Source organism: Lasioglossum baleicum, chromosome 3, assembly GCF_051020765.1.
Source record: "Lasioglossum baleicum chromosome 3, iyLasBale1, whole genome shotgun sequence".
NCBI classification, from domain to species: Eukaryota; Metazoa; Arthropoda; class Insecta; order Hymenoptera; family Halictidae; genus Lasioglossum; species Lasioglossum baleicum.
In genome coordinates, this window is record NC_134931.1 from 8,112,723 (window position 1) to 8,129,000 (window position 16,278).

General features: G+C 37.7%; 2 protein-coding genes across 7 annotated transcripts in view; both read right to left on the reverse strand.

Moving 5' to 3' along the window:
• The window catches only part of LOC143207310 (GTP cyclohydrolase 1), a 25,679-nt gene extending 13,856 nt beyond the window's left edge, over positions 1 to 11,823 (reverse strand). Inside the window, exons 1-3 of one of the 6 annotated variants that reach the window (XM_076420598.1) lie at positions 11,308 to 11,823; positions 11,159 to 11,228; positions 2,882 to 3,079 (exon numbers count right to left, since the gene is read on the reverse strand). In XM_076420598.1, the coding sequence (XP_076276713.1) occupies positions 2,882 to 3,079; positions 11,159 to 11,198 (238 nt within the window). In that variant the 5' untranslated portion in view covers positions 11,199 to 11,228; positions 11,308 to 11,823. Of the gene's footprint in view, positions 1 to 2,881; positions 3,080 to 4,033; positions 4,318 to 4,345; positions 10,231 to 11,158 lie in introns of those variants that run through there. The other 5 variants (XM_076420602.1, XM_076420599.1, XM_076420600.1 and 2 more) reach the window with 5 other exon arrangements.
• Positions 11,824 to 11,965: 142 nt separating this feature from the next.
• Positions 11,966 to 16,047, reverse strand: LOC143207302 (saccharopine dehydrogenase-like oxidoreductase). The gene is made up of 8 exons (XM_076420586.1): positions 15,893 to 16,047; positions 15,102 to 15,284; positions 14,791 to 14,966; positions 14,263 to 14,579; positions 13,607 to 13,747; positions 13,445 to 13,535; positions 13,056 to 13,318; positions 11,966 to 12,966 (listed from the first exon to the last, which is right to left on the reverse strand). The coding sequence occupies exons 2-8, from the start codon at positions 15,271 to 15,273 to the stop codon at positions 12,861 to 12,863; spliced, it is 1,266 nt and encodes a 421-aa protein (XP_076276701.1). The 5' UTR covers positions 15,274 to 15,284; positions 15,893 to 16,047; the 3' UTR covers positions 11,966 to 12,860.
• Positions 16,048 to 16,278: the final 231 nt, after the last annotated feature.

A 16,278-nucleotide genomic window follows, 5' to 3' on the forward strand; every position in this document is an offset into this window, starting at 1 on the left:
TAAAATTCGAAGTCAGGAGGATTTAAATAAAATCTTCTCGACGTTAAGATTAATCAAGATTGATAGACCTACCCTAAATGATATCATCATCATTGCTTTATACGATCATTGTATCAATTGATACTGCTCTTTCATATAAAGCAAAACAAGTAATAAATAAAGTCGATCTTCCATAGAAAATAAACATTTCCCACTTCAATTACAACAAACTGAACTGAAACAGCAATTTATTTCCTTTCTCAACAGATCCAGCAGATCAACAGAAAAACAATAAAATTGTTAAAGAGTGCCTGAATTCTGAATAATGATCGCCATAAATCATTTTACAGCGTCCAGGGAAAATGCGAACGATGAAAACGAAAATCAGGCGCGTGGGCTATCAATTCGTCGGCGGTGTGAATCAAGCTTTACAAGTTCGACGTTCTGGTTCCGAACCTGTTGCATAACGATTAAAGATGAGTGGACCGTTCCACAAACGTCATAGATTCCCGTCACGATGGAAATAAATCGTGTCGTGTCGCTTGTATAACAACCCAATCCGAGTCTCGGTGCCGGCGAGTCAATCTAAACCGTGTTAACAACAGCCGGGAGAGACTTCTGCAAAGATTCATTCGATCGGGATCCAGCAACGGGCTCGGAAATCTGTGCATTCACGACGGGAGAACTAAGTTAAGACATCGCTAATGAACCGTATCGCGTAATTCGATCGAGTAACGACGTTCACGCTGCCGCGAGGTTCCACGACGTTCTGCGTCGAGCGATTAGCGATCGATTGTTAGAAAATTACGGGTTTCGCGATCTAAATTGCTACCGACGTGGAAAGTCGACCTCGTAGACGCAAAATTCTCGACGAAATCGGGCTTCATCCTCGCCATTTTCCATTTTCAAAATATCATCTTAAGCTTTCGTACATGGCGAAAAGTTAGAACACAATAAAGATTTTGGTTTCGTGAAGTGGCACAATGTCTAGCAACGGTTCTTTGAAAATTTCAAGTATTATGGACCATCGAATATTCAAAAATCGAGTTTCATTTTTCTTCGCGCGTTTAATCTCGCGATTTTCCACTCTCAAGGCAAAATATCATCTTTCGCTTTCGTACGTGGTGAAAAGTTAGAACACAATAGAGATTTCATGAAGATTTTGGTTCGTGAAGTAGCACAACGTCTAGCAACGGTTCTGTGAAAATTTCAAGTCTTTTGGGCCATCGAATCTTCAAAAATCGAATTCTCGATTTTGGCGAAAAATTGGAGAAAGATCGAGTTTTTGTAAGATCAAGAACAATTCAAAAACAATTTTTGAAAAAAGACTATGCACTTTTTACGAAAAACTAATCCACCACTTTGTACAACGTTCGGGGTCAATTGCAGAAAATTGTGGAATATGCTGGTGACTATTAATTGATTAATAAACCTGTTATTTTTAAATGTAATTTGCAATCTTCTACTAGAATGAATCTTGAAAAGATTGAGGAAGAGAATTAAGAAATTGTGAATTTCACTTTTGACATCTATTAGGAGGTTGCTTGTTCTAATATACCTAAATAAAAGTAGTAATGTTATTATAAACATGGATAGGCGCACTAAGAATGTCTCCAGAACGATGACGAATTTTCAAGGGTTAGATTGATGGCAAAAGAAATGATTAAATGGGAAAGGAAGATCGTGGTCGGTGATTATGGTTGAATCACGATGGGCGAATCCAGAACGGTGTCTTCGGACAGGTAGGACAGGTACAAGGGGAATTTTTCCGGTGTTATCCTACCGAAATAAACGAATGCGTTCTCCCACGGAAAGTCGATAGTCATGCTACGACGATTGTACATTCGTAACGTTACAGTTACGTGTTACAAAGGATCTGGTAACTGTACCCCGACAGTTCCCAGGCTTTTTATCATTTCGAGATCAGCGGGTACGATTGACCCGGAAACGAGAACTATGGCGAGAGAGTGCTCTCCAAATCTTTTTCACGGGCCGCGGGCTTGATCAATGATAGCGACGCTGCACGAAATTAAATTAAAATGTCGGTCGAATGTGTGCGATACTATTCTCTCGTTAACAACCAGGCGAGTGACGGATAAAACAATCGGAAACGACGAGCGACTCGAAATTTTTCGTGGAATAAGATTGTAAGAAGTCTAAAACCTCACACCCGACAATGATTGAATGTGCAGATGATAATGAGCTACGGAAATCTGTGGATTATTACGATTTTGTTAACACATATATACGAGGAAATTACTGTGATAGTGATAGTGGACGTATTCACTATGTCGGTTAGTGACTAAAACGAGACGACGATAATGAAGCATACGTAAACGATAGACGTCGAAATCGAGGCGTTGGACCGACGTAAAATTAGAAAATGATAAATACATGAATGTAATTTCTAGAGTACATGAATGTTAACTTGCTAGAGTCTTGTCTCTGCAAAATCATGGAACAACCTCGCAGACCTTGTAAGCAATGAATAATACTTCTCATACCTTCTCATTTCACAATTTCGTCCAAACGAGGAAAATTACTTGTCACGTGATTCATTCCATTAGAGATAACGTAAAATACACAACTGGTCAGCTGGACCAAGATGTTTTACAATGACTTCACGAAGTGTGCAGAAAATTTAAGTAATCATCCGTGAAAATCAAAGTTTAGCACTAAAGATTTATAGCATAGCTTTCTATCTAATTACTGTTTTTTCCTACCTCCCTCACTATCGTATTTTAAACATTTATACACCATCTTCTAAAGAATATGGTAAACAAACAAACAAATTGTTCCGCTGTGTCTACTTCCTTATGAATGAAAATCGGAGTTTTTTCTAGAAGATCTATGCTACAGATACGATCTTATCCCTGTCTAGCAATCGCATGATCATTGATACCTGGGGTGGTGGACGTCCGAGGCGTCCTGGGCGTCCCCGGTACATCCAGGTTGCTCTCCTCGACGCTCTCCGACCAGGAGATGGTCCTCAACGGGGCGGGCTTTTTGATCATCATCGCGCGGTCATTTTCGTCGTCGTAAAAGTTGTTTTCCATGATCTTCGTGATCCCGTTCATGGTTGGTCGAGTTTCGCTCGATTCTAAACCGACCAATGGGGTTGTTCAGGAACAACAAAACAGAAAACGTATTGTGTCGCGACAAAGTGTCAACGCAGGGACAAAAAAAAACAAGGAAATGAGAACACGGGGAATCGTGGCGGTGATATTAAAAGCTCCACACACGCGGCCCTCCTCGCAATAACGCGTTATCATTTGTATTGACTGTTGCACTGGCAAAATGCAATAGTTGATACTCTACGCTCGGACGCACAACTTTGCTTTGGAACACATTCTCACGATTTTTTAGCAACTTCTGACACATATGTTGGATGAATTTGTGACACTTCACGAACGAAATTACTGAAATGGTGACTAGACTGTGGATCTTTATGCATTTATGGCAGGGACACAGTTATGAAATGCAAGAAAGCATTTAGTTCATTAAAATATAATAACACTTCTTCGGGTAGTCTTTTCAAAATAAATGTCCCAATCAGAAAATGAGACGTTCCCTTTAATTCAATTTCTAGAAAATGAGCTATGAAAATGGGAATTTGCATGAAGATCTACTGTCTACTTATAGTTACACTGGGGATTTTTGTGCAAAACCAAAACGTTCTGCATCAATTGCAGCAGACAATTAGAAGCCAAATAGAAACATCTTTCTTTAGTAATTTCAGACACATACTCAAGACGATATTAACACTAGATCTACCAGATGGGTGAAACTAAATCGTTCCTGATTGTATTTTTTGCAATAGTTCTAAATATAAAAATATTTCTGACAAATTTTTTAATAAATTTCCTCAATCAAGCGCACACATATTACAACAAATATCGAAGGCCATACAAATAAATTCAATCGTGTCATTACCAAAAATATTTATACAAGAAATTTTTAAATAAATTACTTTAATCGAGAGCATACATACTATAAGAAATACTGTAGGCTATTCAAATAACTTCAAACGTGTCATTATCATAAAGCAACATACGTCAGTCGCGTTTAGTGCCCAGTAGCTCTAGTGTTTTGGCTCCTTCAACTTCCAATTTCGCTTGGAAAGCGCATAAAGTCCGCAGTGAATCAACAACCAAACTACCATGTCAACTTATCAAGAATCGTGCAACATCAATTTCTGGTGTCAGAAGCCGACTGTTATCTCGGGAACCGGGGATCTCTCGAATTGGTTCGCGGGGACGCGTGAAGATCGATGCCTCCGCCACGTGATCGATGACCGGCGCTGGTCCCGGAGAGATGATCCAGGGGAATCAAGGGGGGATCCATTCGCGAAGCTGACGAAACTTACTCTCAGTCGGTCCCGATCGTTTGGTTCACGTGCAGTTCTGGATCAGCGTGATCTGCCTTTGAACACTGTGTAGGATGTGGGACTTCTCTCTGTCACCCAGCCAACGATCTCAACGGATCGCCAACAAATCGAAACCGATTTCAAGCGGGGGCGTAGCACACGGTCTTTGACAAAGACAGAGAGAGAGAGAAAGAGAGAGAGAGAGAGAGATAGTTGCCGGAAAAAGAAGAAGACCCCGAAAAGGAGAGGAACGAGAACCGACTCGATCCGGGAAAAGGAAGAGGGGCCGCGCGAAGTCGCTCGGCCGAGTGACGCAGTGTGACTGAACCGGCGCGGAACCGTGGCGAGTGGCGAATGTCCCCTATATGTCTCTTCCGTCTTCGTTTCTCTCTCCCTCCAGCTCCCCGTCTCTCTTTTTCTCTCTTCCGTCTCTGTATTCTATTCGTATGCTCTCTTTCTACCTCCTCTGTATGCTTGAGTTTTGTGTGTGTTGTATTTTTGACGATTTTGATTTTGAAGCTCTCTGGCTCTCTTCGACGAATTTGATTTGACGAGTGACTTGCTCGTCGTTATAGAACTCTGTATGCTCTCTATATGTCTTCCCTTTCGTGTGTGTTCGAGTTTTGTTTGTGTATGTTGTATTTTCAACAATATGTTTTTAAACGATCGTGATACGTTCGAAATGGTAAGAGTTTGAAGTGGTTCGTAGGAGTCAGGCTCGGCTTAGGAGCTTGATGCTCTTAGCAGCTATCCAAACACGACACAGACCCCGAAAAGCGAGGATTCGCGACTGACCAGCAGAATGCTGCGTCCCGTTCGGTATTTATCGTGAGAATGCAAGAGGGACACGGAGAGAGTGACATGGGAGGACGAGGACCAAGCTCCCACCTCTTCGTGATCCTCCCTGATGTCCTCCCGCTACGATGCGTAAGAGCAAAGAGGGAAATACCCAGGATCGTGTGCGCTGGGATCACAGATTTTTTTGGTGGAATTCAGGGTTGAACCGCGGACAGATGGTATATGGACTGGTCCAGGAGATACTGGTTTGTGTTAGGAGAACGTCACCCTTTGGAGTTGATTGTCCCCTATGAGACACCGCTAAAGATTGCTATGCTAAAGTACACAACAGTTCCTGCACTGCTACATGGCTTTGTGTTTAATCAATTGCTAAATGTTCTAATGTGGCATGAAACAATATACTCGATTTCATATGGAGAAAGTGAAAAAGTCTATATTACGATTAGTCCTTTTTTAGGCACCATTAACAATGGTACAATGCAGGCTTGGAAGTGGACTCTTCTAGTACTGCAGTTCAGTTCTTCGCTTAATGTATCGATCCACTTATTAGACCCCAGTATAATATAACTGTTTATAAGTGTTCGACTTTCTTATTCTCTTTCACTCGACCCTTTCAGCTTTTCATCCCACTCACCCCTCTAATCTCGAAGACGACGACTTAGTACAAGACTTTCCCATTTGTGTCTGTCTGTATTTTCTAGTTGCTATATTTTTGGATTAAATGGACGAATGAGCTGTTTATTAGAGGTGCACATTAATTTTGTCTTGAATTTACAAACAATTAGAATATATTCTTCTCTCTAAAATAGTCACCATTATTTCTCTGCATTTCCCCCATCTTACGAGTAATTAATAAACTTTCAATATGTAGGATAAAATAAATTTGAATTTACAATAAAGTTACATCTATTAAATTACTAAATTGCGAACTCTATATTCTGGGTTTTAATTGTATAACATTTCACGTTCTCTGTCTAGAAATTACAGGGAGTGCTTGTGTAATAAATATCCAATGTTTAAATGATATTTATTATTGCAAACAAGTAGTTGCGTTACACGCGATTAATGACAAGGAAAGAGTTGTAAACTGTCGACGAGAACAGACGAGGAAAATGGCCTATAAGGAATGACAAACTAGTCAACGCCGTTGGGAATAGAAATTGAAGAGAGATTTCGCACGTCAACGTGAAAAGAGAACAGAAAACCCAAGTTCTCGGATCGCAGGGTGTCCTACACGCGCGAGTCACAATCTACGTCATCGGTGATTTCCAAGAGACCGGTTCCTCGAGTATACTTCCCTTTTCCTTCTATTCGTAGGATCATTTACTGAAGTCTTGCATACACCTGTTTCCAAGTATATGATGCATGAGTCAAGCTCGCGTCAAGGTGCACAGAAATCCCTCCAAATAAAAAACTATACCTCTGCGGTAATGTAATTCCGGAGGATTTCCCCGGGCACCGTAATCCAGATCGACGAACCATCTCTTTCAACTTAGATCTCTCATCTTGCAGCTTCGATCATGAGACTCATCTCTCTTTCAACTGTGAGCTACACGAATTGTACAATCATCGATATTTATCGCTACCATCGCTCTTGTTTTAATTCAGTAATATGCAACAACAATTAATTCTTGAAGATGTGATACGGTGTACAAATTAACACTAAACCAACCAGCGCCGCGACGAATTCAGCCGAATTCCTGGACAAAAATAGAGAAACCTTTTTTCTAGGTTTGAGAAATTTATATAGTATATTTTGCGGTTAATTATATATATATACAAGACTTAAAGTTTAATGCTACCAGAGATATGCGAGTCCAAAGTTGAGGTTTCTGTAATATCGAGTTTTCCAACCATGCTTATATAAAAATAACTGTGCGATTTATTATCAGCTATATGTATGAGTTTGTCTGGCATTGTTGATACTACTTAATTGTGTCCTGAATTAATATTTATCTTGGGTTGATTGTTCTATTTTACTTATTAAAGCAGTGGCAACTAAGAATACGCTATGTACCTAAATTTTATGTTTCTCTAATGAAATAATTGGCCATCAATCCAGATCATATTTTTCAATTCCTAACATCGGTAAATCCGAAGAAGAAGAACGGGACAGCGGTTTATAATTCTTTATGCATGTGTATATTAATTATTGAAATTGTGCACATGCTTGTACTGGAACGGACTTATGACTGATGTGACAGCCAAGGTTAAAAAAGTGGAAAATTAAAAGAAAAGATCTGAAGATGCATTTCATAGAGACTGCACGGTGTACAATAGTGAACAGCAAGTGTGAATGCACAATAGCCGTTGTCTATTGATCGGATCATTCACGGGCGTGAAAGAAATCCGAGAAGTCGCGTTTTAAATGATGGATTAGAATAATGCCGGTGGATATAAACACACCACACGCAAGACTTAATGCATCTTCAAAAGGCGTAACACACGTATCGGACACGTTCTCGCAGCGTCCCTGAAAGTCCGCATAACACGATATTGATATTCCATTATAAGTATCGTTGTTGCAGGTAATTAGTATGCCCTAACAATAATTAAAGGTATGATGGCCGGCGTTCAACTGGCTATCCGCTGTTTCAGTAATTAAGTTTAAACGTTGATGAGGCTATCGTGATATTTCGCCGAGGCTATTAGACGACAAGGGTCTCGAAGGTAGCCCCGAACGATTCGAGTTAACGGCACACTTATGCTCCATCGTAATAGCTTAGAAATCATTCGCCTCTCGTAGATTGATTTTTACACTGTATCGCCGGAGATTGGTCGATCGTGATTAATCGATCGCGTTTTACAATCGCTCGTCACGCCGTTTAGTGAAAAAAACGGATAAATTCTCTGGACTTTTTCGGAGATTGGGAAAAATTGTTAGACCGCCGAGGCCTTCAAGCGAATTACTATCTTAACATATATTATCCAATGGCGATTATTTGAGAATTCCTTCGAAAATCCACGGCTACAGATTTTTTAAATAAGTCCTTTAGTATCATACTATTATATATTATACGAATCAAACTCTTACATCCCGGGAAAATGAACAATATGTACTGATGTTCCATTGTGCACATGATTATTGTACAGCGTGGTTGCTGCCGATAAATTGTCGACATTCGTCCTCGAATGGTTAAGCTTCTTTTAAGCACAACGTCTACGATCAAGCTCCAGTAGTTAAAACATTGATCATATTCCTTAAATCGCATACTTATAGACCAGTTGGATGGTACCTCGTAATAAAACCATATAAACGTGTCCCCTGAGGATCTATAAGATCCCTGGACTCTTGTACCGCTAGTAAACAGCCGCCATATTGTAAGAATCGGTAATCTTTCAAACAGCATCCTATTTTTCAAAGGAAAAAGCATACCGATCATCAGAAAAGCTGTCCACCGATTCGCATTGCTTCAGGCTCGCTCAGGTAGATGACTATAATGACAGGGAGTGTACTTGAATCATGTTCTTTCGAAAAACAGGTCGAGCCGCGACGAATTAGAGTGGCGCGAGGTCCTCGCTCGTATTTCCAAGTCGCACTACTGAACCACGTCCGAGTTCAGCTGACCTTCACTACTTGCTACAATCGATAACGAGAAGCTACCTAGTGGCTGGAGGCCTGGGCATACATGTATGTATACTATACCGGCCCGATAATTATCGATCCCGTCGGACAGGTGGCTAACAGCGAGACAATGCGGTACGTTCTACAATATAATATGTATATCGGTCCCCGGATAGAGATCCATGAGAATAACCGTCCCTGGACGGTAAGTATTTAAACGCGTGGCTCTCGCTTAACACACCGAGACGACAACTGCTTTTTGCGAGGCTCGGCTTGGTAAAACCAGATGAAAAACTGAAGGAAAGGCAGCCGGTCGCGCGTAGAAAATCATGCTACACACAACACAGACGTTCGCGAAGAATTCTCGAGGCCATTCTCACGTAACACCACACGGGAGACCGATCCAATGCCACAGGAATACTGCTAGGAGATCGTGATACTACCCCGAATCATAACGTAACCGGCAGCAAGCTTTTTATCCTGTGGCCATGGGGATCGGACGATAAATCCTTCCGCGTGCCATCGGGGACCGATCGTTAATTAAAACGCGATTGTCTCCATCCTGGAAAACGTAATTGATGGCACACGAGCTCGTGGAACCGGATAGTCTCTTTCTGCTCCACTGATCGGTCTTTAACACATGTTAAAATTATTAACAAAAGAAGTTGTTCACGTAGCTTCCGTGTCGCGCAATTAATACAGACAATTTTTATGTTGCGTACAAATCAAGCTTTGTTGAAGAAACTTCGTTTTACATAGAAAAAAGAAATTGTTGAATTTTCCTCGCTTTCAACCGTTTCCGTGTATTTTGGTTCAACCCTAAATGTTTTTTCTGTGAAACAGAATTATGAACTGCAGAACTAACGATAAGGTAAATTGAGAAAGAAAAATTGTTTCATATTATTTATTAGCTAATGATTTTTTGTGTTCGATCATTTTTTGTAGCGTATATGAGAAACTCTTGGTTAACGGGACTTTTATATAAGAAGCTGCGATCTATGATGGTTGCACTCTGGTTTTTATGATGTCGCTTTAATTGTTTGGTTACATAAATAGTTTGCAAGATGGGGTCAAGTAGAGGCCTTCGTTTATCATTTAGAAGGTGTCATAATGTTCTCCACCCCTTGTATAGGCAACCGCGAGACGTACAAATAATTTTAAAGTTTAAAGCATTCATATTTGACATTTTTATCATTGTACATTTTTTAAAACTATATTTTAAGAAGAACATAATAAATTGGTAAAAGTAACAGCGAATGGATACCTGGTTGCCTACACAAGGGGTTACACTTATTTTCAACTGATTGATATTATTGATAATACTAACTTCTTGTGCTAATCTATGGTTAACTGCACAAATTAATTCAAGTAAATTGAACCGAAGTTCTGAGGAACTAATCTGCCATTCGTGTGCAACCATTGTCTCACTTATCCACCTGTTGATGCATTCAACAGTGTGCTCATATTGAATGCAGTTAGCATGCATTGTAATTGAGTTTAGCCCCAGAAGCATCATTGATAGGTGAACGCAATTTTGTATTTCCTACTACAACAAAAATAATTAATGAAGGAAATTAATTTTCTTCAATCAATTGACGTATTCTCAATTTTTACAAATTCACTCTTGAAGGTACAATTATACAAAATTTGAACTCCACATAATGCAAGTTATTGACTAATGACCTACCATTTCGACGATTCCACGAATTTCTACTGTGACACTGGAAACCCTACACAGTTCTTTGCTCTCTATCATGTGTTTCACCCCAATATGGGACACTCGATATTGATCACTCTGATTTCGCGATTTACTCTACATAGATACACGATACCGTTCCTTAATATCGTTTCGTTGATATACAATATGATTGGCATATCAATCTACGAGTAACACGACGCGCGCTAAAAAGAAATTGCAATGGATATGGGAAGGCGCGACACGGGAAATCCATACGTTACTGGTCTGACGACCGAAGAAATTGCGATCGAGATAATCACGGTTATCTGCTCCGTTATAATTGTGCTCATACATCACGATTCATTTATGAAAATAGCGTGGACTTGTTCATAGATTTATTTGGCAATGTCATAATAAGACTGGGGATCTTTGTGCAAGTATTTCAGAGTGATCTCTATAAAATTCTTTGTTATCTTGCTACTCTTTTTAGCATGATCTGAGCCTCTCAGTAGATCATTCTTTGAAGCGTTAAATACTTTTCCACCAACATCCACTGAATGATTTTTAAAACAGTATCGTGTACTTGAAAAATTTAGAATTAACACACAGTGAAAAAAATAGATATGTCTTCTATATTTGAATGAAATGATGGCCTTTGATAAAAACTTGTTATTGCTATAATATTGGAAGAGTAGATAAAGAAATTTTATTTTATCTGTGTTAGAGAACAGCCGGTGTATGTTACAATTTAACAAGAAGAAAATCCGCTTACCATCGTTCAGGCTGTGATGATTCTGCACGTATCTCGACATCTGCGATATCTTGCGGGAGCACTTCTAGAACTAAAACAACGAGTACCAGAATAACGTGAACGATGATCAGTAATCGGCAATAAGCTCTCTTTAGAGGGAAAGAACATACTAGGCTTGGCTTCCGTTTAGACATTTATATATCTAGTGAGTAAGGCAGGGAAACGTTTGGAAAACCCCTTTACTTCTACCACGCTCAATTTGTCACCACGGTTTCGATCGTCTACGTCCTTACTGCAACACCTAAGTAACCAGAAGCAATTACAGTCCTTGTGTCGTCAAGAGAACGAATCTTTGTTGAGAACCGAGGAAAAACTCGAAGAACTCAAGGAAAAAGTAACAATTAAACGTTATCATAGACGCGTTGAATCACGACTGAACTACGGATCTATACGCAAAATTAAAATTTTCTGATGCAACTGCAAGCAACAGAGCAGCTAATTACATATGAATGATTAAAGCATTTGGTCGTGAGGAGAACAGAAAAATGTAATTAGTTCAAAATGTAATAGTCATTTGAGTCTATGGATACACATATATGCTATGAATTAATGCTACTTATTGTTTTCAATTTTGCAGAATGATACATCGGTGATGTGAATGAATTAATATTTATAATTTTGTTATATAAACTTTATATAAGCTTCAGGTAATGTTTACCGTGCGCTTGTGACCGTCATATTGCTTCAACAGGTGCAATATAATTAGTTCACGAGTGCACTTCCTCATCGTAATGGTATGACGTTGCGGGATCACAATGTAAATCCATGTTTTTACAACGAATGCACCACTTTTTATTCGAAGTACATACAAAAGAAATTATTAACATACGCCCCTATTATATATACTACTCTTTTAAATGCCAAACAACCGTAACAATTAACAAGTTATAAACATCGAAAAATGCACGTCGCGTGCTAAAAAAAAAAGAACAAAAACAATATTATTGTTCGGAAACAGTTTTTAATTATTGCAACATAAGCTTTCATGCAATTCATACTTAGCAAATACAATGTATTAGTTATTTATGTCGAAAATACGAAAAATGTAATTTGATTACAAAATTAACGACGATAATTAAAATGTAATGATTACAAACTGTTACAAACTGCTTAATACTTGCTTTAGTATCAATTGTAAATTCATCATAATCAAACTATACGTACATTTTAATAGTCACTAATTAATGTATAATCGAAATATACTTGGTCAACTCCAACTTAAATATATATTACATATAATATATTCGACCATTATGAAGCCCAGTACCTAATAGTTATAAACAAACTCGACGTAGCTTGGTATGCAATTTCTTCGAATACTTATATTCATTATTATAGTAGCTGTTGTGTATTAGACTTAATATTATCAAAAAAGTTGAAATGGTATATGCATTAAAATATACTCTATCGTGTTCCGATAAAAAAGAACTTATTGATACTATCTGTAATTCAGTCTTTATGAATTTAAAAAAATATATGGAGACCTTTGCAAAATTGCATTTCGAATATGTGCTTGACGAGGTAAAAAACCTTGTTATACAAAATATAAAGTATATATATCTATGTATAGACCCGATGCTACTTACAAAATTGCAAAATATTAATATTAGATTGAAATGCAGTTAGTGAACCAGCAGGATAGACTTCCAATTGGTTCTCGTTGCTACCAATCTATCTGCGAAATTACTTTGAACTTAATATCGTTTTTGTTCAATTCTTCGATCAGAGAGGTGTTACCGAATGCAGCACCAGGAGACAGAACACCGCCACTGCAATAATCAAAACGAAATTGTGAACAATTAACACTGTGATCGAAAACAAATTAAAAATAGTAGTCGTGAGGACAGTAAAAACATACTTTCCCGGGAGTTTATCAGATTCTTTAATGATCATTACGGCAGAGAGCAATAACATAATAGTTGTGGCACCATATCCCGGATCAACACCAGCAACTTCAGTGATCATTTTTTTATTTGGTGCTTCCTGATGCTTGTCGGTAGGCCCAATCAATTTTTCAGTCCAGCCATTTGCATAGAATTTAATGTTGAAGTGAGTATTTTCTCGCACGTTTTTCGATGGACCTTCATGGCTTACGTATCCAGCAGTGAAGAATCCAGGATACTGAATGAAATAAGAAAATATATTTTACAAGTTGTCTGTGTGTAATAATGGACGGATGGTCCACATCTTATATCTAACTTTTGTTAAAATGGATCACCCTACATTACAAAAAATAACATGTTATACCTTCAGTAATAGATTCCGACCACATTCAAACATAGCCAGTACTACAAAAAGAGCGCCGAAAAATATCATCGTAAACATAGAGAAGAAAGACCTATCAAGATATTAATGTCAATTAATATCAGATTCGCATTTGAGATTAAATAAAAATAAGAAGAGATGTACTTGAACGTGACGTATGTTTGAAGTTGTACAGGCCTCTGGTTATATTTCTCGTATAAAAATCGTTGAGTGCGCAACGCTACGGAACGATCGGATCCTAAAAATACTGTTGCCCAGCCATGCGGAGACTTATGAAAGAAACTTCTGGAACGAGTACCATTAACGTTAATAGACAAAGATTACATGCATAATATATTTATAACTAGACTGCAGATTTTATGCATTTATGACACAACTGAATAGCTGCAATTTGACACAGTGTAAATATTAAAAGGATTGAATAGAATCAATATACTACTTTCGACCTAATCAAATTAATTAACACATTACCGACTGATTATTATTGCATAATTTTGAAAAATCTATGATACATGGCTAAACACTTTTTAATGGAACCTTCAATAGCGACAGCAATTTTCATTGTGAACTAACAAGTCACCCTCAATAACGTCATCTAATATATAGTTTCATTTAAGATTGTAATGTAAAAGAAAATTTCTATGCTTTCTTTTGGGGTACAGCATAATTATTGAAAATCCTATTAATAGACTTTCGGTAGGTACAGTGTTGTGTATCCTGTATCTCATAATAAATTCAGAAAATTTTTATTTTGCACAAAGATCCGCAGTCTACTTATAGCAGATGCGATTCCTTCCAACCTTTTCTCCAATTTCGGATGGAGCGCAGGCAACCTTTCTGGAAACAATTTCCTGCGCAATTCACGCAACTTATTATGATTAGCGACGCCATATACGGCCGATTCGTAAGTACCATAATGTAGTAACGCGGAATCTATTTTTGCGGTTGTCCAAGTTTTTAGATATGACTCGATGGTGTTGATTTCACCATCAAATTTGTTTTGAGTAAAGATTACACCAAGATCGCATGGTATACTGTCGAATCCACAAGCACTTACAATGAAGATACCAGCTTCTTTGGCCTCTTTATCATATTTCAATTGAATGGTCTCCATATACTGTAACATAAATAAAAGTACTATGAACCCCGCATGTAGGCGTGCACCTGTATGCTTAATTATTTTCAAGCAATGATCAGTATACTCAGCAATAGAAGATTAAGTCCTGTAGTTGTAAAAGATTAGATTAAGTAAAAGCAAATTAATTTTCTACACAATGAGTATACTCGTCATTAGCAGTGTTCCGTAAATACAATTTTATCGCCCAGACCTCTGGTTCACCACTGACATCAACACAGTGAGTACGAGTGGCGACACATGCTTTAACAACTGGTTCTCCGTAAAATCTATATGGGCCACAGCAATTAACAACTACTTTAGCTTGCTCTGTCATTTTCTTCAGTGACTCTTCATCTTTCAGATCAGCAATTATCATGGGTACATTCTCTGGAATATTTGAACACAATTAACGAATTGTTGCAATATGAAATTTTATACATTACATAATTTTGAATGACTAGTTATAGCATTAATGTCAGTACTGCTCAAATTGTGTAAGCATTATATCAGAAACAATTTTACCGATATCAGAAGCAAACTCTTTAACAACTCCTTCCAGAGCTTCCTTGCGACGTCCAGCAACACCAAACTTAAACTGCTTTTCCTTAGACAATTGTGCTGCTACCTTCACAGCTTGGCTTCCTGTAAATCCAGTAGCTCCAAATATTACGATATCCAGTCTATCATTCGCCATGATAGCAATATCTGCAAAATATCCATAATATTATATATCTTTCATCATTTCAAGGAATTGTTATTTTGCTTAAGCATACAAAATGTACAAACAGTTTCTACAAATTGTAAAGCTATGGAAAAATAACATGTATAAACGTTTACAAGACTCAATGTATTTTATGTACATATAAACAGCAATTGTCCATGTCATTAAATATACAATGTTACGCAATATACCTCCGGCAAAAAATCTTCGTTTATAAATAAGAAAAGGACTAAATATATATAATAGGACTAAATATATATAATTGTTTTTTATTTTTCCGGCGTCAGAATCTTTCAACTCTGATACATATATATATATTGTTAAAAATAGAATTTGTAAGTGAATAAATGATTTATTAAATACACATATCCAACTAACCAAATAATAAGTAATATCCGTAAAACAAATTTCCTAAATACGATGGACACTTAATTGTTCTAATCATAACAATTGCGTTTTATATTTCGCACACGATCTGTCAACTCATTCTGCCGGGAGATTAATATCAGTGCAATTATATATATTTACGTGTCAGCGTAATCTTAACAGTTTAAAGTGATTAACTAATGGATTATGACGATTATTTACTCACCAAAAACAGCACCTTATTTCGAAAAGAAGCAATAGAACTTGGCCGATACGATCACCGTTGAATTTAGAGATTCTTTCTCTCTCAACTGCTCTCGCTCTCAACTCTCACACTGCGCCCGACTGCGCCTTAACAGTTCAGGTATCCATAGTAATAAAGTGCGCATTTTGTCATGCTACAGGACTAAATACATAGGGAAGGGGTTTTTTTATGGCTATACCAGACTATACTTAGCCTCCAACTCATCTTACTTTGAAATAAAATGCAAATTAATCAATGCAACATATATAACTTCAGATATTAGAAATAAATTTTCCATAGATGTTTTTACATTATAAATACACCTTTGTTAAAAAAAATTAGTAACTATATATATAATATAATTTTAC